Source organism: Rhamphochromis longiceps, linkage group LG23, assembly GCF_057381845.1.
Source record: "Rhamphochromis longiceps isolate RC_006_pf linkage group LG23, R_longiceps_female_GT1.1, whole genome shotgun sequence".
Lineage (NCBI taxonomy): Eukaryota > Metazoa > Chordata > Actinopteri > Cichliformes > Cichlidae > Rhamphochromis > Rhamphochromis longiceps.
The window spans coordinates 25,338,911-25,362,150 of record NC_140578.1 but is presented as its reverse complement, the minus strand read 5'-3'; the positions used below and the strand labels follow the sequence as shown (position 1 = coordinate 25,362,150).

The 23,240-nt window shown below is 40.4% G+C and overlaps 1 protein-coding gene across 1 annotated transcript; it reads left to right on the top strand.

Annotated features, from left to right (window-relative positions):
* The first annotated feature begins 1,094 nt into the window (after positions 1-1,094).
* On the top strand, positions 1,095-23,240 carry LOC146642049 (major facilitator superfamily domain-containing protein 6-like). Its single transcript, XM_085398398.1, has 7 exons — positions 1,095-1,342; positions 3,359-4,862; positions 10,087-10,184; positions 12,331-12,492; positions 12,657-12,755; positions 13,513-13,799; positions 20,061-23,240. Exons 2-7 carry the CDS (start codon positions 3,361-3,363, stop codon positions 20,283-20,285), a joined length of 2,373 nt encoding a protein of 790 aa, XP_085254524.1. The 5' UTR covers positions 1,095-1,342; positions 3,359-3,360; the 3' UTR covers positions 20,286-23,240.

Here is a 23,240-nt window from a genome sequence, read left to right as displayed (position 1 = left end):
GTACAAATAAAGTCCTTTCCATCTCATTGATTGTCACGGTGTTTGAACCAATTAATTTCTGTCACAAAGAAAAATGGAAAACGACATGACACCTTTCAGACTTGATGGTGATCATGAAGGAACATTTCTGACTTAACAATAGAGCCAGTTTACACAGTTCATGATCTTTACAGCTAAATTATAATATGAAGCCTTTTAAAGAGGAAGGTTTGATTACAGCTCCTCTAAAACTGGGCATGAGTGCATTAAACAAGAGAGTTTCTGTATGATTATTGGATAATAATTTGATATTGATCATAAGAAAGATGCAAAATGCTCCTTATGGTGAAAAATGTTTTATTGTTGTAGACTAATAAGCCTTCAGGGAGTCCTACAGTCATTTTGAACTGCCTGTGTCTCTTTAAAAATGAATTATTGCTGTGTTTTTGTATGTTTTGACTGCGATTAATGGCACTTTCCCCTTTAATTGAGGCACTGGAGACGTTTAGGCGGAGTCGCTTTGTGGTATCAAGTTGCCAGAATTTACACCTGGCAACTACCGGATGTGACGAAAACTTAAAAGCACAACGGTGCCATCAGCTTTGAAAAAAGTAGGCTCACAAAACACACAAAAGTAGCAACATTTTTGTTAAATAAAATGAACAAATGTTTTTTTTAAACTTTCTAAAACCGAACATGTTAACTTTTCTAAAACAATTTCTTCCCCAAGATCCACTAAGAAATGTTTAATTTCTAATTTTAAACTGTTTTCCCCTTATTTCTAAATACTGTACCAATGTGCTTATGGTAACATTTTATTATGTGTTCCTTGAACAGATTACAACATTTTTTAGACTTAATAATTCAAAAACAAAACAAACGGTAAATTATAGAAAAACAATTATTATTCAGTCTTTCATTTAATTGTGAAATTTAATTTAAAGGTTATTATTTTATATTTCTGAGAGGAATTACTCCAAACTATTCAATAATTTAAAAATAAACACAATTTAATAAAACAGAATAAGGTAGCGCATACGCATGAGCTTTATTTTGGAAGTCTCGGCCTGTTGTCGTAGAGGTCCCAATGGCGGGCTTGACCGCGGCGTCTCTGTTTTCTGGACAGGTGGAAGCTCCGGTTTGACGAGCTGCCGTTGTTCTCAATACAAAGACAGGCGGAGACGAGAAAGACCTGAAATTCCCCCCGAATTAAAACATGAACTTATGTCGGAGACTATAAATATTTTACAGAAAATAAAAGCGGTAGTTTGAACGTTTTTTGTGAAAAATGTCCGCAGGAGAAGAGAGAAAATTGAAGAGAAACTGCGCAGTCATAGTTTAATGGGAGCGGTGACCTGAGCAGGTAAGAACATTAGTTTGCGTTGTCGTTAAATTTGTCCTTTATTTTAAATTGAGTCTCGTGAAATACATGTTTAAAACGTTTAATTTAGGTTACATGGTAGAAGTCCTGACATTCGGAGACACTTCCTTTGTGTTTAACCGGGTTTAAATGAGCGCCAGCACTTCCTTAGCACTTCCTTAAATTACCCCTTAAACGTTCCGACTTTGGTTTGTTTTATACAATTTAGATAACCCGTAGTTTTGTTTAACATGTCTGACACTTCCGCGGAGACCATCACTGATAGATGGACGGCTTACAAACTGAGGTCTGAGGACCTCCAGAGGTCGTATGTTTGCTGAAATATCTGTATTGGTGACTGCTGCTCAGCTTTCAGTTTTATTGTTGTCACGATACACAAGTGGATCTCAAAGTAAGGCTTAGGGACCGTCAGGGAGTCTAACCTGGCCGTCTTTGTATAAAAACAAAATATCAGCACCTTCAAAGTACATCCACAAACACTGACGTTACACAGGTCGGATTATAGTACCAGGAACTCGTCCATTTAGACTGATTTAATTTGGACATGGGAGAGTGTACAGATTGTTTTAATATATGTGAATACTGTGACACAGAAATATGATGATTTCTTTGCTTTTTACCAATTTGAACGATACTCTACACATTTAGCCCCTTCTAGTATGGATTATATTACCTAGCACCCGTCAGGGCCATTTAAAACACAGAATGAGACTATTTGAACCTTTTATTCTACCTCTGAATGCTTGGATTCACGGTTTTTCTAGCATGTAGACCTCATGACACCATGTCTAGACCATGTACCACTACCTTGGTACTGTTCTAATCTGGATTATCATTCATTACCAAACCGTTTCAATAAATGTTTTGAAAAACAGTTTGACATGTCTGTAACACAAAACATATGATTAAAGAGAGTTTTTTTCTTTTGGCTAGTGGACCACATTAGACTCGATCTAGACCATCACCTGCTGCATTTAGACTCTTTTAATCTATAGATTATGTAATCAAGAAAACATCCAGGAGAGTTTCAAATTCAGATTCTGTGAGACTTTTGTCCCATCTGGAACCAGATTACTTGATAGCTTTTAACCATTTGGTTGTATTTGACACCAGGTGTAGATCAAAAATAACTACATGTTAGAGAACAAAGAGCATAGAAGTAGTGCGAAGGACTTGGTCTGAGTATAGAGTCCATTTGTTAGTGGTCTGAATGATGAGGGCTACTCAGACCATGGCTGGTGAGGTGAGTGTGCAGGGATGGGGTGCGGTGTTAGCTGACAGTCCGAACGTCTTAGGGGAAGAAGCTGTTTGTGAGTCTGGAGGTGTGGGACCTGATTGACTACCAAAGGGCAACCGGTCAAACAGGTGGTGGGTGGGGTGCAGGGGTTACCTCTGATGGTCCTGGCTTTCCCGAGACAGGAGGACCTGGTGATGGTGTACAGGGGTGGCAGAGGGCAGCCATAATCTGGATTATATTACCCAACATAGGTTCAGGTTAGGAGCTCTGTTTAAACCGTAATCCTTAAATTAATATTCCATAATGCTACTCTGAATAGATGGGGTTTTTTTTTAAAGCAGCTTGTCTACAGTATTCAGAACTGCCTAAATGTTCCTCCAGAGGCAGATCTATTTATACCGGTTGTCTGATTTTGGCCACAGTCAGACAAGTATTGTTTTTGGAAAGTCTCCAGAGAACTCAGCCCTTTCACAGAAATACAAAGACATGTCGTGATCAAGGTTTGCTCTTTTTATTGTTTTCTCTCGTAGTCAAACAAGTTATCCACAAATGTTCTTTTTCTGTTTTAAAAATTATTTAATATTAAAACATTTCTCTTAATCTTTCAGGTTATTTCTGGGTGTTATTAGCAGATTTCTGGTATAACTTATATTTTAGCAGAAAACTACTAATGATGTCTCACAGTGAAGTAGTTACAAGATGAATTTAGCCTCATTTGGTTACTCTGGCGTTGCTCTAACCCTCATTTCCTTATCTTCCAGATATGCCAGCCGACGACAAGGTTGCCATCCTGACAGATGATGAGGAGGAGCAGAAGAGGAAGTATGTCCTCGCTGAGCCATTTAACACCCTCTCCATGGCCCAGCAAGAGGATGTCACAGCGCCACCAGGACCCGGCTCTGACATGGCACGTGATCAGGTGGCAGCAGTGGCGGCCTCACAGCCAAATTCCATGGACTGCTGCGAGAGGACGTGCCTCCGCATCAACAGCCACCTCCTCATCTCCAAAGTCTTCTATTTCTTTTTCTATGCCGCCTACGGCTCGCTGCACCCCCTGCTGGCCGTGTATTACAAGCAGCTCGGCATGTCAGCCAGCCGCAGCGGGCTACTCGTCGGCATCCGCTACTTCATTGAATTTTGCAGCGCCCCCTTCTGGGGTGTAGTGGCGGACCGTTTCAAGAAAGGAAAAGTTGTGCTGCTGTTTTCCGTTCTGTGCTGGTTAATGTTCAACTGCGGCATCGGGTTTGTCAAACCTGCGGAAATGATATGTGAGGAAAAGGGAGCTTCTCTCTCCACGCCGCTTCCACCTGTGGTAACGGTCCAGCCTCAGGATAATGTAACACAACCAAGCAACTCCACCAACCACACCAGAAGTCGGCGAAACGTACTGGAGCTGCATGTGGAGCATTCCCACGTGCTCCACAGGCTAGAACGTAGTGTGGATGCCAACATAACCACAACATACTCTCCATTTAATTTACTAAACACCACCCAGCTCGTACCAAACACCACTCTGCAGACCACCACCAGTTCTGCTCCAGCACCTGAGAAAAAGTACCAGATCATCTACAACAGGGACCAGGTGGAGTCCATCTTCCTGCTCATCCTGCTTGTCATCATCGTGGGCGAGTTCTTCAGCGCTCCCGCCGTCACCATCGTGGACACGGTGACCCTGCAGTATCTCGGTAAAGCCCGCGACCGCTACGGCCTGCAGAGGATGTGGGGCTCTCTGGGTTGGGGTCTGGCAATGCTGCTGGTGGGCATCTGGATTGACCACACTCATATCACCGTGGCGATCGAAGGCACTGGTTGCGCTGTGCCCGATTTTCGCCTTCACAACTACCAGCTCGCCTTCATTGTCTTTGGTGTTCTGATGGGTGTGGCGTTGATTGTGGCCACTCAGTTTTACTTTGAGAAAGGCGGTGAATACCAGCAGGAAGTTCCAGAGGTGGTGGAGGACTCGGCGAACACTGACAGGGAGTCAGTCACTTCAGAGCAGACCCCCAGCAACCCCAACACCACCCAGGAGTTCCACTACAGTGACCTCCTCAAGCTGTTGTGCAGCGTGCGCTACAGCTCCGTCCTCTTTGTCGCCTGGTTCATGGGCTTTGGCTACGGCTTCGTCTTCAGCTTCCTGTACTGGCACTTGGAGGACCTGGGCGGGACCACCACGCTCTTTGGGGTCTGCTCCGTCCTCAGCCACATCTCAGAGCTCGCTGCATATTTCACCAGCCACAAGTTCATCGAGCTCGTGGGACACATCAGGTAAGAACAAACACTACAAGGCACCAAAGCTGCTCCTACATATACAGAGATTTTCTCATCACACATCAGTTAGTAGCTGGTAGTTGGTCGCTAAAGAGAATCCCAGGTTCCACTTGCCTGGCTAACCGTAATACCACTCTCTCACTGCCAGTGTATCCTTCACTTTCATTGGTTGTTCTTTAGTCGCTTGCTTAAAAATTTTAAAAGGTTTCGCACACTTTGCGTCGTCAGTGGTTGTGTGGCTTGTTGTCATTGACATTTTCTGTTGTATGTTGCTGCTAGCTGCTTCCTGTGTTGATATTCCTTAACCTCCTAAGACCCAAACTCATTCATTGCATGCTTTAATTTTTCTTTGCTATTTGGACTGATTGGGACCTGATGAATGTAAAAACAAAGAATTAGCAGATCTTTTTTTTTTTTTTTTTTTTTTAAACCTAAAATAAATGAGATCCACATATGAAGACATTCGTTATAATTTTGATAGAACAGTGGCAGTATAATGTCCTCGTAAGTGGATATCAGGCCCTTGTAGGGCGACCGTGGCTCAGGGGGTTGGGAATCGCATCTGTAACCGGAAGGTCGAGGGTTCGATCCCTGGGCTCTCTGTCCTAGTCGTTGTGTCCTTGGGCAAGACACTTTACCCTACCGCCTACTGGTGTTGGCCAGAGGGGCCGATGGCGCGATATGGCAGCCTCGCTTCTGTCAGTCTGCCCCAGGGCAGCTGTGGCTACAAGTGTAGCTGCCTCCACCAGTGTATGAATGTGAGAGTGAATGAATAGTGGTATTGTAAAGCGCTTTGGGTGCCTTGAAAAGCGCTATATAAATCCAATCTATTATTATTATTATTATTATTATTATTATTATTATTGTAGAGCAAAATTTCGTATTTTGGTCTACACAACCCAAAATGTGATGTCCACATATGTGGCCGCCAGGTCTGAGGAGGTTAAGGCTGCTTGGAGATCACGTTTACTTTGAACTTTTTTCTGACTTTTTTTGTCCCAAATATTTTTGTTTTTGATAATCATGGGAACCAAGACAGAAACATCTGGTAATTAACTAATGAAGTAATGAATTATTTACTAATTATTTATTATCATGCTGTTAGGTTTCACATAGGTGATGTTCCCCCTTAGATACACAGTACTATCTCTCCTTCTGGGCTATTTAAAGAGCCAGTTCATCTGTATTACCATTGCTGGAGCATGAGTTCCTTTTTCCTCGTGTTCAGCTGCCTCTGATCTAACTCTTCCACCATTAAATCAAAGAAATCTGTAAGCTGTTTTAAAAAAAATCCATCTTCTCAAATAAATGACCAAAAACAACTTCCATGCTTTCTTTAAAGACTTTTTAAAAGCAAAAACTCTTGATCAACCGTTTAAACTGTGCATTCATAGCATTAATGGTGGGTCCAAACAGTTCAGTCATCGCCTCGCTGTGTTTGGTGTCAGAGCTGTGACAAGTGAGCGCTCCTCTTTGGGACAATGCGGCCATTGGATTCAGGGTCGGACCCTTCGGGTAGCTTCGACATCTGAGAACAAGGGGTTAGATTTCACAGATCCATCTATGCTGTTGACTTTCAAAGAGCTCTCAAGTCTACGCGAGGTGAAGATGGAGCAAATTTAGCTGAAGTACTTAATAAATACACCTGCTGGGCATGCTGATATTTCTGTTCCTCGCGTTAATCAAAAGCCTTGTACGAAGCCACTGATAGTTGGGAGCATGCAGCAATTACTCAGACAAAATGAGGCAGTCGTAGAAGCTAGACAAGGTCTATAATGTAACTGAATAATGAATGATGAGCACCGTTTCTCTGGTGTCAGACGTGGAGTACTTTCTGTTTTACTTTTAGAGGCCTCAAAAGAGAAGAATTTACTCAGCTGTTCACTGGCAAAAAGTGAAAATAGTGGGACTCTAACTGACATGACTGTGACTGTGGTTACCAGACCTCCAGTTAGCAACGAAATTTTTATTCATAATGTTTCAGAGTATTTCTATTCCCCTCAAGGCTGCTGATTATCTTAAACTACACACATTTCACTTTTCCTTTATTTAGAATAACAAAAATACAGCATATAATATAAGTTAGTACATGAGCAAAACACAGGGCATGAAAGTAGTAATGTCTTTGTTACTCCACTGGGAGTTAGAAGATTAAAACTGGGGAATATTTAGACTGATTTAACTTTAAAGTAGAAGCAAAAATATAAATAAACTGAACAGGAATGCTCACTATGAAGAGGTGCTTATGCAAGACATCAGTGGGGATTTTCACACGGACACAGATCAGAAGCTATTTGATTTCAGTGCCTCGGACAGACAAATCGGGCACATCATCGCCATAAATGTCAACAAACAGGGGAAAAAAGCAACAATAGGATGAAAAACCATCCAGCTGCTCGCTATCTCAGATTTTAAATGTTGTAACATGTTGTAGAGCAATAGTTTTCAAATTTTTACATCAACATGAGACGAGGAGTAGGAAGCTGATAGAGAGGGAGAGCTTCAGCTGTTTGAGGGTCGGTTTGTCATTTTTCTGATCCAACTCATTCCTCAGATCAGCATCTTCCTCCTTCATACAGTCCTATGACAGATGTCCACGCTTGTAAGCACTTTCCAGAATTGGCGCCTTGGGAACTTCTCCTGGCCACCATACGGCTGCGTTGACGTGACAGACCTTAACTTTCTCTGTGATCACACTGGGGACTTTTAGTTCACTTTCAGAGCTGATGGTAGATTTTTAAGTGACTAGAAGCATTAGCAGAAATGTTTTTGGAAGTCATCTTTGCTTCTTGAAGCTGTGAAGCCTAATACCATTTTCCATGTTTCATTTTAGCCAATCAAAAGCAGCTTGCTGTGTCATTATTTCATTATGTGTAAAATCCAGACACACTGGTTAAATATATTAACAGTAGCTCCTTTCTGTTCATATGCATTGAAACCTTTAGAAATTTTAAAGCAATGAGAACATTTCACCTGTTTTTGAAAGCACCTTTTCACAGAAGACAGTTACAGCCTTTACAGGCCCACAGGCTGTCTGGCTCCTCTTAATCTGCATTAGTGACTCTGTGTGTGTATATTCAGTCTCATGCAAACACGCCCTTCATCTTCCTGTGTTTTCAGGATGTGACTCTGTCTAGTAAGCACACTTCCTGCTTCACTGCAACGTCTGAGCAGCAGCTTCCTCTCTGGTGGTCACTTGCTTTCATTTTAACCGATGAGAGCACGTCAATAAGTGACCTCGGGCTGAAGGTTTAATGTGTTGACCCTTTTAAACCGACCTGTTAGCACAGAGAGACCATCTGCTACTGCTCAGATGGGCTCAGTTTAGCACTTAATGGAGTCCATCTTAGAGGACGGACTGAACTCGCAATGTCCAGAATCTAAAGATGTACTTTCTTGTGAGGATTATCGCAGTTTCCCACCACACCAAATCAGATATATTAGCTTTATGTATTTAATGTTGTTATTTTTAAAGTTTCTGTTCTGTGCTTTGTTGTAACACTTGAAATATTTTGGAGGTTTAGATCATTATCAGACAACAAGGCAGCCTGAAACATCATCACAACTTAATTCATACTTCTTCATTTGAATACTCTTTAGAATATGAGAGGGAGAGGGAGAGAGAGAGAGAAGGAAATGCCGATATTGGGCGCAAAGAGGGTGCTGCAACAAAAACCTCTTTGTAATTGCTTTACTGTGGTTGCCTGTGGTTTGCATGGAAGATGCCGACTTGTCTGCAAAAACTTGCCAACTACTCTCTAAGCGGTCGTGAAGCTGTGAAAAGTATGAAGCGACCCATACAAGGAAATGCAGACTATTTGGTGTCATCCACGTAACCAAAGCAATCGAAACAAGATTTTTGGTGCAGTGCGCTCTTTATAACTATCCATCCATCCATTCGCGTCCGCTTATCCTTTTCAGGGTTGCGGGGGGCGCTGGAGCCTATCCCAGCTGTCATAGGGCGAGAGGCGGGATACACCCTGGACAGGTCGCCAGTCTGTCGCAGGGCCAACACACAGGGACAGACAACCATTTGCACTCACATTCACTCGCACATTCACACCTATGGGCAATTTGGATTAACCAATTAACCTATCCCCACAAGCTGCATGTCTTTGGACGGTGGGAGGAAGCCGGAGTACCCGGAGAGAACCCACGCAGACACAGGGGAGAACATGCAAACTTTATAACTAGTTTCATAATAAAGGCGGCCAACCAGTTTGGGGATACACATTTTTCCCCATCAGCCAGAGGTTGCCAGGAATGACGGTCCAATCTCTAGGCCTGTGTGGCTGAGGCCTAACAGCTCTCATTCGTTGTTATTATCTTTGGGAAATGCTGACAACACGACCTTTCCCTGTAACGTTGTTTTCAGCGAGAGAGCTTGTCGAGCTCAGTGTTCACACACCCAGAGAACAGAGTGTGTCTGTGTGTTCAGTAACGCTTCAGCTGATGAGCAAACATTAAAATAATCCCGGTGATGAGCGCGATGAACTCGGTGCGTGTTGTGCTGTATTGTTCTCGAAATAGCAGCACAAAGCCTCCTTGATGGGTACGAACAGCACCACAGAAGAAGAACAGAAAGATTAATGAGGCGAACAGTTAAATACAGGCTCGTATAACGAAAATACTTTTTCCTGTTTTTGTAGCAACAAAAAACCACCAGGATAATTCAGTCAGCTGACTTTAAAGACTTTTTACCAGCTTGAGTGTTTGTCAGTTTTTCAGCATTTATGCTCTGTACCATTGGGTCATAACTTCAATATTTATTGCAATAAAGAAACAGTTAAATAGGACAAATTATTTTTGTCTGATACCCAAACTGCAGCAGGTTTGGGTTTAAGAAGAAAGGCAAGCAGATCCAGACGAACTGTTGCTCGTTTTTAGTTACAGGATGAATTTGTTGTCTTTGCTGACGTGGAAAAAAAAAGAACAAAGCTTAAACAAAGATTCAAATGATGAACGATTATACTGACTGAAGGTGTGGCCTTATCACAACCAGTTCATCCTAATGGTCATACTTGCAGTAAAACTAAGAATCGGGATGCTTACAGGATAGAAACAGTTGAAGACATTTCTTCAGTCCTTGGAAAGATGTTATTAGGATTTAAAAATGCATATCAGTCTTACCAAACATCACTAAAGCAAAGAAACAACAGCTCAGGATTGAGTTGGTAATTCATTGCAACAAGTCTCATGCTTCTTCTCTTTCCTTCCTTAGAGTGCTGTACATCGGGCTGGCCTGCAACACAGCTCGCTACCTGTACATCTCCTACCTGGAGAACGCCTGGATCGTCCTGCCCATGGAGATCCTTCAAGGTAACCCTTTCTCTGTCTGTGTCTGCAGGGAGTATTAGGACTTCAGGACCCAGAGGACAGGGCAGGCCAGGAAATGGCTTTGTTTGTCCAGCATGGCGCCTTATCAGACAGCGTTTCTCTTCCTACAGTATCGCTGGTTAGCAGAAGGCTGTCAGGGCTGCAGCAGATGACAGAAAGCTGTAAAGTACGAGAAAAAACTGAAGGGAAGGGAAACGGCCCGGATTCTCAACTGCACGATCTGTATTACTCTGTGTTATTTCCTTTATTGTAGCAGCATTGCAACATACAGAGAGGATATTAACAGAGGTGTTGTCAGAAAGCATGTGCAGGGCGCTGCCGGACTTGAAAATAACAGAGAAAAAGTCGTCTTTCTCGGAGTCACAAATCAGTCGAATGCAAACTTGCAAACCATGTGTCACTTTTTTCAGCCCGGATAATGAACGCTGGCTTTTCTGTGCAAGCAGCAGCTTTCTCAAAACAGGGCTGATCAGTTTTAAAAAGGAAAAGACTGATTATATTATGTCATAGGTCCTGTTTATGAGCGGTTTGTTTCCTGTTCGGGAGCTGCTGCGGTTTACAGAACACTTAGCAGTAATCTGTCTTCAGTCTTCACTCAGTCAGTTCAGTTTCAGATTCACAGTTAGTGGAAACTAAAGCCACAGTTAGCAGCAACACGGATTTATGCATACATTTAAAACATTTTTTTTACTAGATATACATTTTGTATTTTTATTTAAGTTTTTTTCCATTTTTTATTTGTATTTTTGTAAATATAATTATTTAAATTGTATTTTTTATTTTGTGTTTTTATGTTTTTTAATTTTCTGTTTTTAATAGTTTTAATATTGAATAGAATATATATAATATTTTTATTATATATTAATTTGATATTTTTTTTATATTTATATTCCCATCACACCATATGAATTGGCATCCCAGATTATTAACACTGTATTTCTAATTTATCTTTGACTTTATTTAAGCAATGCAAAGTAAGGTGAGAAATGCAGTGTATACAATAAAACTACAGTGAAGACTTGAGCAGTGAACAGCTGCTCTCTGTGGCTCACTGGTTTGCATGAGACATCCGCCCTGAGAAAACACCTCTGCCTCGCAGAATAAACACGTGAAAGCTGCATCGGGGCTTCAGTTCTGAGTGCTCCACCTGTTGGTCCAGCGTTACGCTGAGTATGACACAATTTCAAAAAGTCTAAAAGTATATTTAGCATTTGCAACACATGTGGTGTAAAAACAGGGAGGGCTGAGGCAGCCTGCTTTTTACCTCGATGCGATTAGCTGGTCTGCAGAGAGGAAGCTGAGGTGAAGAAATAAAACTGTCACTGCAGGTTAATTAAACATATATGTCAGCATTTATTTATTCTCCAGAGTCCACAAATGGTTGACACTTGGCAGTGGAGAAGTAAGGACAAATAATTTAACTTGTGATATTTGATCTTGCAATGCATGAAAAGCCAAATTTTCATAGACTTTTTTTAATTCCACAGTAGAGCAATTCACTTACTCAAGGGCCAGGAAGAAAAAGGTGAATTAGAAATAGATTTAGATAATAGATAACAATAGAAAAATAAATAAGAAAGAATGCAGCAGTCAATATCTGCAGGTTATTGACTCTTGATTGGAGTTTGGAGGCAGCACAGAGAGCCAATCTTTGTCTAAGAGGAGGCTTTAATGTGTGGACATTAATGCTGCGAGGTACACAAATGCATTATAGAGGCAACACTCTGCATGTTTAATATCATACACTCATGCAGGTCTGCTAATATGAATGCTGCTATTAGGGGTGTTAATAGCTTTAATATAGTTTAAATTCTGCATCTGTGCTTTTCAAATGTGCCCTATAGTCCACTAATGAAAGTTATCCAAGCTTCATGACATTGACTTTAAATGTGATGAAATGTTTAAGCAAACTTATTTTTGACTGAAAGTGTTTTTAAGTTGAAAATCTGGCCAATTGTTAAAAAACATAATAATTTCAGAGGCTCTGCCTGTATTTGTTCAACACATGCTGCTGATGTAATGACTCTAAAGCTGAGATGTTGGAGTTAATTGATTACATCAGGATGCTTGAGTTTATTTAGATCCAGATTCAGCTGTGACCCTTTGTATGTCCCTGTTTGTCCTCCAGGTGTGACCCATGCCTCAGTTTGGGCAGCTTGTATCTCCTTCCTGAGCGCCGCGGTCCCGCCGGCTCTCAGGACGTCGGCACAGGGAATTCTGCAGGGCCTGCACCTCGGGCTGGGTCGCGGCTGCGGAGCCATGGTCGGAGGAGTATTCGTCAATTATTTTGGTATGAAACGAGCACGTGAGGCGGAAATTGCCTTGCAGCACACTGGCTAATGTTTAAATGCAGTACCGGTGTAGTGTAAGTTGTTTATTTGAGCTGCTTTAGGGTAGGAAACACAGGAAATATATGAGTTCGCCTTGCTAATGGTTTCTCTGTTTGCTCTGCAGGTGCTGCAGATACGTTCAGAGGAATCGGCATGGCCTCCCTCGTCATCCTCCTCATCTTCTCCTTCATCCAGTGTCTGACCGGAGACACTGAAGGCAAAGGTGGGAAAAATGCATACAAATAAACAAGATCGCAGATATGCACATTAGGCTTGTTTTGTATGTCACTAAGTAGATTGCAGGTTTATAGTGTCTGCAATATTTAGAAAACTAAAGCATTAACTAATCTTGTCTAATAAGAAGTGTAAGAACACAGCATAATAATCACCTTCTAAAAGGAAATTGATGAAAAGTAGCTCCATAGTGTTGAGGTGTACAGATTTGCCTAACAAGTGAAAGATTCCTGGTTTGATCCCAGGAGGAAACACTAATGCCTTGACCTTAGCCCCTTGTGGATAAAGGAGCAGCTTAAAAATTAAAGCTGAAACTATGTGATCCGCAGTAAACAAAAGCTGTGCTTCCTGTTGATATTTTGAGCCGGATGTTGAATCACGGCTGGTCATGTTTCCACTGCTTTTGCTGGGTTTGTCCCTTGGGGTTGGGTCTAAGTGTGTCAGGATGTTCATGAGTGACGTGGATTGGTGCAGTTTTACAGATAATGTGGTAATGAGAGGGCTTTGATCGAGAGGAAAGTTCCTGATTTACCAGTAGGTCTACATTCTAACCCTCACCGGTGGTCATGAGCTCTGGAGAGTGGAGGAAAAACTGGAAAAGTATGTCTGGAATACCCTGCTCTAGATTAGCAGAACAAACTGTTTTAACTGATGCTTTTGCTGTGACATGATACACATTCAGATCCTTAAAATCTATATTTTTGTGCCCGTCGTTTTGTGTTTCTTCCCTCTGCACCTTCTTCCAGAGGACAAAATGCTAGCAGAGAACATCCCTGTGCCCTCCAGTCCAGTCCCGATCGCCACCATCGACCTGGTGCAGAGTCACGCACCCGACGGCAGCCCGGCCCCAGTGCGACAGGCTCCCTTGTTGCCAGTAAGGAAGACTAAACATCAGGAGGATCAGGAGGACCCGAACAGGCCGGCTTGGATGCTTTCCGGTGCCCCCTGGGTCACCATTGCCTTCGCCTTTGTCCAGATCAAAGAGATGATCAGCCTGGCAAAGAACAGCACTCGAGACCCTCACCCACTGCAGGTGAACAGACAGTAGCCAAGCAGAGTTTTAGTCATGAGCACATGAAAAGAAAAGCAAAAATCTGATTTAGGAGATAAAAATGTGAGAACTGGTCATTTCGGAAGACTTACAGTAATGTTATGTTTGGTTCAAGTTGTGGGAATATTAAACTGGGACTCTCCTGAATAGTTTTCTGTCTTCTGCAGTCAATTTAATACAGTTTTATTTGTAGAGCGCCATATCGCAGTATCGGGGGCCTCAAGGTACTTTATACTGACAGAATCTAAAAGCCGCAGCACGTCTGTCACTCTCTGAAGCCTCAGTATAGAGGCTTCAGAGAGTGTATAGACTTTTAGCTCAGTCTTTTTAGGAAAGACGAAGCAAAAAGGGTCGGAAAAGTGGCTAAATGTAGCGACAGCTCTGTCAGCAGTGAGGTGAGCTGAAGCGTTTAGATTTCCACATTAAAGAAAAACTAAAATCAGTGATTGCATAGTTGAGAATTTGACATCCATATAACAAATATGTGTTTCCCAGAGAATTGGATCATTTTTGTTGCGATGGTGAGGCAGGATCTGCGTGTAGATGTTAAACACTTTGTTAAATTAGTTAGTAAATGATACCGTTTTTAATTAGTGATAATAAATAGTGGAGCACCAATCAGCTGCTGCTGTAGTCTTCATTTCATGGACGTACTCCATCTCCAGTGCAGCTGGTGATGCTAGTCCTTGTTCTGTCAAGCTGGAGGTCAGCCCCACACATCCCAGAAGGTGGAGTTTCAGTTAGAATAAGCAGGGAATAAAACCTGAGACAACTCTATGCCACAGCAGCAACCTGACCTGGTTGACCCGGACTTTCAAAGTAAGAGTGAAGTCATTGTGCGCTGAATCAAACATGATAAATGTATTAGTGTGTACACGAGGGGTGATCAGAAAGTTCTGAGAGCAGATACCTGAATATCAAAAGCCTCACCTGATTTTATCTTCAGCTGATCTCTAATCAGATCAGACTTGAGTTCTCAGACTGTTTTCAGTGTAGCTGCTTTTTACAGAAGGGCCTGTTACGTCCGTGTGTACTTGTGGCTCTGTAATGTGAGCTGGATGTCCTCCACTGCATCAGAACACTGATCCTTCAACTTTGTGCATTTCCCAAAACTGGAACTAAAGTCACAGGGAGGCAAACCTGGTACACGGGGCAGGAGGTGAGCGAGACCTGTGTTCAGTGCAGTGGCAGTCGGCATTGGGAGCGACCTGCGTGGTTGTCCTACGCAGAGCTTTACAGACAATCATCTGTGTTGTAGCTATGCATTATCACCAGCAGCTTTCTCAAAATATGTTGAACAACCAGTAACCTGGGCTACTTAAGCTGCTGTTACTGCTGTTCTTTAGCTTAGAGCCATTCCCAAGTTTATTTTGGGCTGATGGTTTGTTCCATATTACGTTCCTTCCAACTAATGGTGGGATATACAAGCAGTTCAAGATCAAAAATAAGTCGACTCTTGATTGGAGTTTGGAGGCAGCACAGAGAAGCCAGTCTTTGTCTAAGAGGAGGCTTTAATGTGTGAACATTAATGCTGCGAGGTACACAAATGCATTATAGAGGCAACACTCTGCATGTTTAATATCGTACACTCATGCAGGTCTGCTAATATGAATGCTGCTATTAGGGGTGTTAATAGCTTTAATATAGTTTAAATTCTGCATCTGTGCTTTTCAAATGTGCCCTATAGTCCACTAATGAAAGTTATCCAAGCTTCATGACATTGACTTTAAATGTTGTGATGAAATGTTTAAGCAAACTTATTTTCGACTGAAAGTGTTTTTAACAGCTAAACACAGGTTAAAAAGTCCAAAAGAAATCTGAGCAGAAAAATTGGGTTTCAATTTTAGGATCGATCTCAAATGGTTTGATCCTCAAGAATGAAACCAAAAGGATTGTCATTATCATCCAAATCAGCCTGTTAAAGTGCATCTGAGCCTACAGCAGGCATATTCAAAGTAGTTTAACTGAAGTAACCTAACAGTTGGACATGGGTGTCTGTATGAAACCAGCAACTGGCTGTCAAATAAAACAAAGAAAGTATAATCCAGCAGTTTTTCAGCAGTGCTTATTATTAATTTTCACATTGACCTGTAGGGTCAAGAAAATACAAAACTAAAACTACACCTTTTAATTATTATTTTTTTAATTGAGCTTAGTTTAATGTAGTTAAGAAAAGACTATCTTAGCTTCAACTTCTTTTATGTCCTGTTCCCTGATTTTCTTCAGACTTCTGCAGCTCGTCTCCTCAGAGTTTATGAATTCTTATAGAATTAACTTGTATAAAAAATTTTAACAGTGCAAATTTCAAAACTATATTTTCTGTATATCTGTTTACATGTTTAAAAACTCACAAGAACCCAAAAGTCTGAAGCCTGTCAGAGCTTCTTGTGCTGATTGTTTTATTTATTCATGTTTTTTTTTTTTTTTCATGTTTCTTCCCCTCACGGGTGATCTTTGCTCCTGTTCTAGCACATTTTCAAACCTACAGCATCTTATCTGCATGATTTATCATCACCATCTGCTATACCCTGTTGTTTTTGTGAGAACTGAACAAAGTCCTTAACTCAACATAGCCAAACGCCAGCGTTAATGCTTCTAAACTGATGACTTTTAAGCTGAAAACTGCCCGAGACCTGGCATTCATTATTAGATGCAATCCGGGTCAGCCCGAGGCACGAGTTGCTTTTTGTAGTGTGTAAGTGGTCAGACTGTGACTTTCAGGAAGAGATCTAAAAATAGCAGCCAGCCTGTCTGGTTAAAAGAGGATATTCCTGATGAGGAATTTACTGGCGATCCAAACAGGAGTAAAAACAAATCAGACTGATCGACAAGTATAAAAAATAAGAAAACGGTTAGAAGTGAGCTCTGTCAGTTATAGACATCAGCACGATTTAAATCAGGGCAGGCTTTTGATTTGTGGACATTTTACACGGTGTGTAATTTTTTTTTAATAGCCACATGCCGCTGTAGCTGCTGTATTACGAGGCGTTGTGTAATAGTAACTCACTGTTTCCATCTGTTGTGTCTGAAATGTCTCTTCTTCATGCTTTAACTCATTAATCTGACACTTCCTCCTGACTGGCTGCCCACACACACTGAAGAAAGGTGAGATGGTGTTGCGTGCAAAGGTTGATGGAAAACTACTGTGTGTGTGCGTCTGTGAGGTGGGGGTGTAGTTCAGGATTTTCTGTGTGTGTTTTCTCATGCATGGGGTGATAACAGTGACTCAGGCATACCTGTGTATGTGTGGGCGTGTACATGCATGTACGTCTTTGTGTGTCTGTGAACCGCCCACACCTGACTCTTGACATCATGTGATGCGCTTACATGTATGGGTTTCTCCCCGGTGATGTCACCTCCAACCCCACCCTCTGGGGGTGGGGCCTGAGGTCTGCTTTTGTGGCCGGGAGCTGATCTGAGCTTTACCCCTGACTGATGAGGTATTTAGATAATCTGTGCTCGGTAAAGCAGCTACTTCAGTCTTTTGTTGCTTTGATGGCACTACTGGTGTCTGCAGAATTTCCCAAAACAATATATTCTGTTTTTAAATATAATATATCTTTAAAACACAACTGTTATAGACTTTCTGGCCAAAACGCATTTAATAATTTTCATAGTTAAAAAATACTTATATCATTTTCTTTGCTGAGAAAAGAAGATGATATGCATAAAATAATGTGTTATAAAAATCGCATGCTTATTTTCTTAACGTTGGTGCATTTTCACTCACATACTGTTTTAGCAATTTAGACTTTTTATTGTGTGACCATAAAAGTAGGTAAAAATGTGACCTGCCAAAGTATCGCAGATGCAAATGAGCTTTAAGCTAACTCTAGTACAGTAGCTCAAATAACATTTATGTTAGTATTGTACACAGTCCCTTTCAAATAAAAATAATGAAAAAAATAACCTAAATATCACCTGTTTGTTTTGGGACTCAATGTTGGCATCTTGGCCAAACAGTGAAACACTGCGTTCTCAACTAATGCTAACAAGCTTTTATTACCATAGACTATATGGGTGCATCACACAACCTGTTAATTGTGCTAAGTGACAGACTAATTGGAATATAACTCACCAAAACCACAGCATAAACTACTTGGATGTGCTGTCTCTAACTTTAGTATCCAGATAGATGAGTTATAAAAACAAATCACCATGCATACAGTTTTTATGAAGAATTATACTATCCAAAAGAGGGGGGGAAACAGAATTAAATGTATCCCATTTCCTTGTTGCGATTACACCACAATAACTGTGTAATGTTTAAGTTAATAATTACAATTGCAGATAAAATGATGTAATGTTTGCTATGGGAAAAATGAGCATATCTTCTTTTTTTTTTTCATAATGTAGCAGCCGTGCAAGCAAATAAATCAGATTTTGTCAGAGTCTTATTTAATCAATTTGATCTGAAGATTAAATATGACTCGTAGCTGCACTTTGCTCTGAGTTTAGTTTAAACACAGTAAAATAATAAAAAAAATAAAAGCCATGCTGAGCAGTAAATCCCCTATAAGGGGATAAAACACAAGATTTTCATTAAAGCTGCTTTCATCCTACAATTTTCAAATGTAGGATGAAAATTATAACAGCTTTTGTATCACTAAATTCAATTTTAACAGTTAAAATATTTTTACAAACAGATATAAACAAAAAAAAAATCTGTAAAACTGCAAAAAAAAAAAACACCCACATCTGCGAAAACAAACACCAATGATGTTAAAAATAATGGAAACATATGGTGGACATATATTTACTTTATAATGAAAAGCTAGCTTTGTTTAATATTTTGATCCTTTTTTTTAATGCAGTTAAATTTCTTCATTTTCGTATCCTCACCGGCTTTTAGGGAGATTTAAAGCTCCTACTTCTAATCATTTTTCCACAATATTTACTATCATATGACAGCATTTCATTTAATTTTCTTAATCTGTCCTTGATAAATTTAAGTTACATTAAACCTGTGTGCAGTATTCAGTGGCTGTGTGATCGCAGCTGCTTCTTATGACGAAGGGCTAGCATTTTTAGTTACAAGTCAATGTCTTTTTTACAAGTTAAATAGTGTGGGAGTGAGAGTCTGTTTGCAATACTGGAGTTATGAAACTGTAAAACACTGCAGTAAGCTCTGGGAGTAAACACAAGCTCACATCTAGGAGCCACTTTTGTCGTTTTTGTACAATAACTTCAGGCTATTTAATGAAGTTACGTATACTATTACTATTTGGTGATTACAGGCCTTCAATATACATACAGATGCACAATTTGTAATACATTCAAGTAAATAAGATTTACTTATTTAAAAAAACATTTATGCCCTTTTTAAAAACTGAAGCCAAATCAATTTTACATCCACAGCCAAAAATCTGATCTCATGGAAAAGCATCATCTGTAGTTAAATGACAACATTCTAATGTGTGTCCAGCAGAGGAACAGGAACCAGAACTGGTATCCTGGAGGTTCGATCTGTTTTCCAATGATTTAACAGAGAAAATATCAAAAAGACCCTTTAAAGTTTCGGGTGAACTTTAAAGGGTCTTTAGCATCTGAAGGGTCTCATTTTTACCTACATTTTGGTACCAGACCCATCTTCTAGTTTTTTTCCTCCTGGGTCAGAATAAATGTCTAATGTAGTCATATTTGAACACACTGAGCATTGCTTATGGCTCTAAAATGTAGAAACAACATCAATAATGACATGTTCTATATAATAGTTTTAACATCACTCGAGAAACTCATCGAGGTTGAAATTTGGTTCAAATCTTTAAAATTCAAGCACAGAGGTGTCGTTGCAGTCGTGCAGCCTCACTAACAGTGTGGGAAATCTTTTTATTCATTAACCACCGACAAACACATTCAGACTGCACCGATGTTGCCGTCCAGCCTGAACCGTGCAGGCTCCTTAGAGCGCCTGGAACAGAGCCAGGACGAGAGAGCTGAGGTCTGAAGATGACCTGGAGGCAGTCAGAGTAGCAGAGGAAGTTCAGGGAAGGTTACCCAATTCTTAAATACTTGTCATAGTTAACATGTTATGTAAACAGCTAGTGTTAGCATTAGCACCCTTGTATCCATGTCTTTGTTGGCTAGTAACAGCTCAGGCAGGTTTTTCCTGCTAGCATTTTGTTGGAAGCAGTTAGACATGATCTAGCAGATGTAACCTAAACTGTTGTTCGGCAATTGTGCCACATGTTCAACTGGCTTCTTGCCAGCCGCCCTCAATGTTTTTGTTTCTCATGTTGCTAGGTGCATAATGAGCGGGCGGTGGCTGAGTACGAGGCGGTGGCAACTTCGCACAGAAACTCGAGCGATGACGGCGCACACCCGCCAAAATCCACCACGGAAACTCCCACGCAAGCAGACACCGCCCACACCTCACACACAGACTCTGACAAAGACCAAACGCACCCTGCGTCAGACGGAGGAGCGCCCAAAGACAATACGGTCTTCACAGAAGAAAACCCACATTGAGTGTTCATTTAAAAACTATTGAATGCACACACAGAGGGCTTTAACCCCAGTGTGTTTCATTACTGCAAAGTGACCTGTCTAAACAAGTTCATCTGTCCTCTAGTTCAGTGTTAAAATCCTATTGTGTGGTGAAGTGATTCCTCTGCAGTTTATAAACACTGTGTCCAGATTATTCTAAAAGCTAGTGTAGTGTGTACATATGATTGTGAAATGGGGGATTATCCTTGAATACTGGAAGCAAGCTGGGAATGGTTTAATTCTAGAGGTGGAGTGGTTTCTAAACTTCATTAATGGATGGTTTTTGCAGCAGGTTTGAAACTGATCTCTGCGCACTGCAACACCTTCCAGTGGACTGAAGGAAATTCCTTCATTTGTAAATGTGCCTCTTGATATGTTATTTAACTTAATTTACGTTTAAAATGGGAAGAAAACTGTTGAAGTGTTTTTAAAAGAAGTAATGATACAACGTGCAGCTTTGACTGGACGACAGCACAAATGACTTCATCGGATTTTAACTTGTGGCAGGGATTTTCTTTTTGTTTTGTTTTGTTAATTCTACTGTAATACAAGAGTTCTCAATCTGAATGTGCCGTAGATCATTTTCATGGCCACGCTTCGAATGTGTGGAGCTAAATTCACAATAAAAGCCTCTCAGTTGTGTCTGGCTGAGTGCTTTTAATTTGAAGCAGCAGCATAAGTAACTAACCGTGAAAACTACCACATACTGAATGAGAAATACAGCAAACAGAAAAGCTTTACAACAAGTTTAAATTCAACCTGTGATTACTTAGTATACAAATGAAATCAGAAACATTTTTTTTTAATGCACATAAAACGGAGGCTATCTTTTCTACTGAGGGCCTGCTTTTCTAAAAATCAGTGTTTATTTTTTTCTTGGGGAAGTTTAACCCATTTAAGTTAATGTATCATTTTAATGTTTCTCTAAAAGTTAACTAATGTCTGTTGTTCTGGAGCTCTTTCTACGATCCCCAAAGATTTCTGTAATTTAAAAAAATGTCACCTTTCTCTTCCCTCCTCATAGAAATGACCTCTCCTTTCTCCTTTTCTTTGTAGAGTCATGATGAGGCACAACAATGTAAATTTAGAGGTAAATAACAAACAGTAAATTATACATTACATGTGCACACTTTCACCAAAGTTTTGTCTTTTTTTTTTTTTTGTGTTCTTCCCCTACGTTTCCACTGTTGCACAAAAAAAGGAAACCGAAATAAAACAGTTGCATAAAATAATGAATCAAATTGCAAATACTGCAAATATATTGGTGAAAAAGTGCAGGCAAATCTAGTTGCAGTAAAAATAAAAAGTTTATTAAAGAGAATAAATAAATTAGATTTTTACTGATTTTCTAATACTTTGGTGATAAAAATTTGAAATAATAATAATACGCACAGCCTGTGACGGCACACCTTCACAGTGCGTGAGTAAAAATTAATTTGTGAAATTTCTTGAAGATATAGATGATTTCTCCTGTGAGAACTTCTCTGATTCTGACATGCAAATAATAAACTGGTGCTTATTAAAATTGGGTTTAATTCATTCAAGCATAAAATGAGTGTAGACAGTCTGTAACCATAACTGTACAATGAGAATGATTCAGGTTAATGCAAAGGCAACCACATGAAATATAATTACAGTTCAGGTAGTTAATGGCACCGTATTATTCGCAAGATTATCATGTGTGGTGTTAACACAATCTCCATATTTCATGTCTCAAATGTCGCGGGAATAAAGCGAATAACCGAGACATAAAAGAAAACCAGAATGAGCTCCGTCACGTTCAGGGGGATGGTAAATTAGTTTGCCCCTCATATGACAGTTGACACTGATATAGCTATAATGTGGTTAGAAGAACTATCTGAAAAACAGTTTATTACAAAAACAAGTACTGTTGGTTGTTAATGTATTTTTTACATAAGCTTACAATAATTTGGTTACATCTGTGGTCTGTCTGTTGGGAATCGCTGTAATACTTAAAACTGTATTTTTCAAATTCCTTAAATACATTTAATTTATTTTTTTCAGTGCCGTTTCAGGTTGTGGGTACCTTAAAAATGGACAGAGCTGGAAATGGGAAGAATATTTTCATTCTTGGACTCTACTAGAGTAGCTTTGTATGATTCACAGTTCAAAATAATCCGTATTTATCTTAAAATGGGTCTCACTTCATCCCTTTGACCAGCCTGGGAATACACTGCACTCACTTAAGCGCTTTGATTCCAGCAGACGTGTTTCAGAAGTGTCTCTATGCTCGGGCGTAGAAATCAGATAAAGTTTCAAAATAAAAGACCCAGAAGATTACATTTCTAAAACACTCCTGATGTGATTTGAAGGCATTGCAGCATCCCACACTCAAACCTAGTGTATCCCCAGTAGGGATGACAATATGTAAGGACGTCTGCTCTTACTGATATCATAAAGAGCAAAAGAACTGATAAGATGGCGTTTGGAGTTTGCGGCTCAAAAGGGTTGCTTGTACATACGTTTTGTCCATGTTTAACGTGGGTTTTGGCCACTGGAACAGAAGATGGATGCAAAAATGTAGGAAAAGCAGATTTGGTCCACATAAAGACGTTACATCCTCTACCTTTGTTGCTCCTTGACAAATCAGATTGTTGAAGTCTCGTGGGAGGAACTGCTGAGTCTGTTAATTCTCGTCAGAGCTCACTGAAGGAGCTGTGATGAAGAAGTGCCTCTTCTTAATCATCATTATTATTCTAACTTCTTATGATGCGATGTTGAGCAAAGACCCCTTTACTGTGCTACACTACACTGCCAACAGCTGACACGCTCTCTGCTTCCTGTCTTTTATTTTCATGCCAAATAGTTTTCAGTATTGAGTGTTTTTGTGCCGTATGTGTAGGAAAGCCTTAAAGACGAAGCTATTCGATGTACTGTAATGATGTGCGGTCAATTAAAGGACTTTTGGAAAAGGCC

Bases quoted from the DNA above. Each gene is read 5' to 3' on its own strand.
- LOC146642049 (XM_085398398.1), top strand. From the start codon at position 3,361: ATGCCAGCCGACGACAAGGTTGCCATCCTGACAGATGATGAGGAGGAG. The intron at 10,185-12,330 runs GTAACCCTTTCT...TTTGTCCTCCAG, and splicing joins GCCCATGGAGATCCTTCAAG to GTGTGACCCATGCCTCAGTT. The intron at 13,800-20,060 runs GTGAACAGACAG...TCATGTTGCTAG, and splicing joins GAGACCCTCACCCACTGCAG to GTGCATAATGAGCGGGCGGT.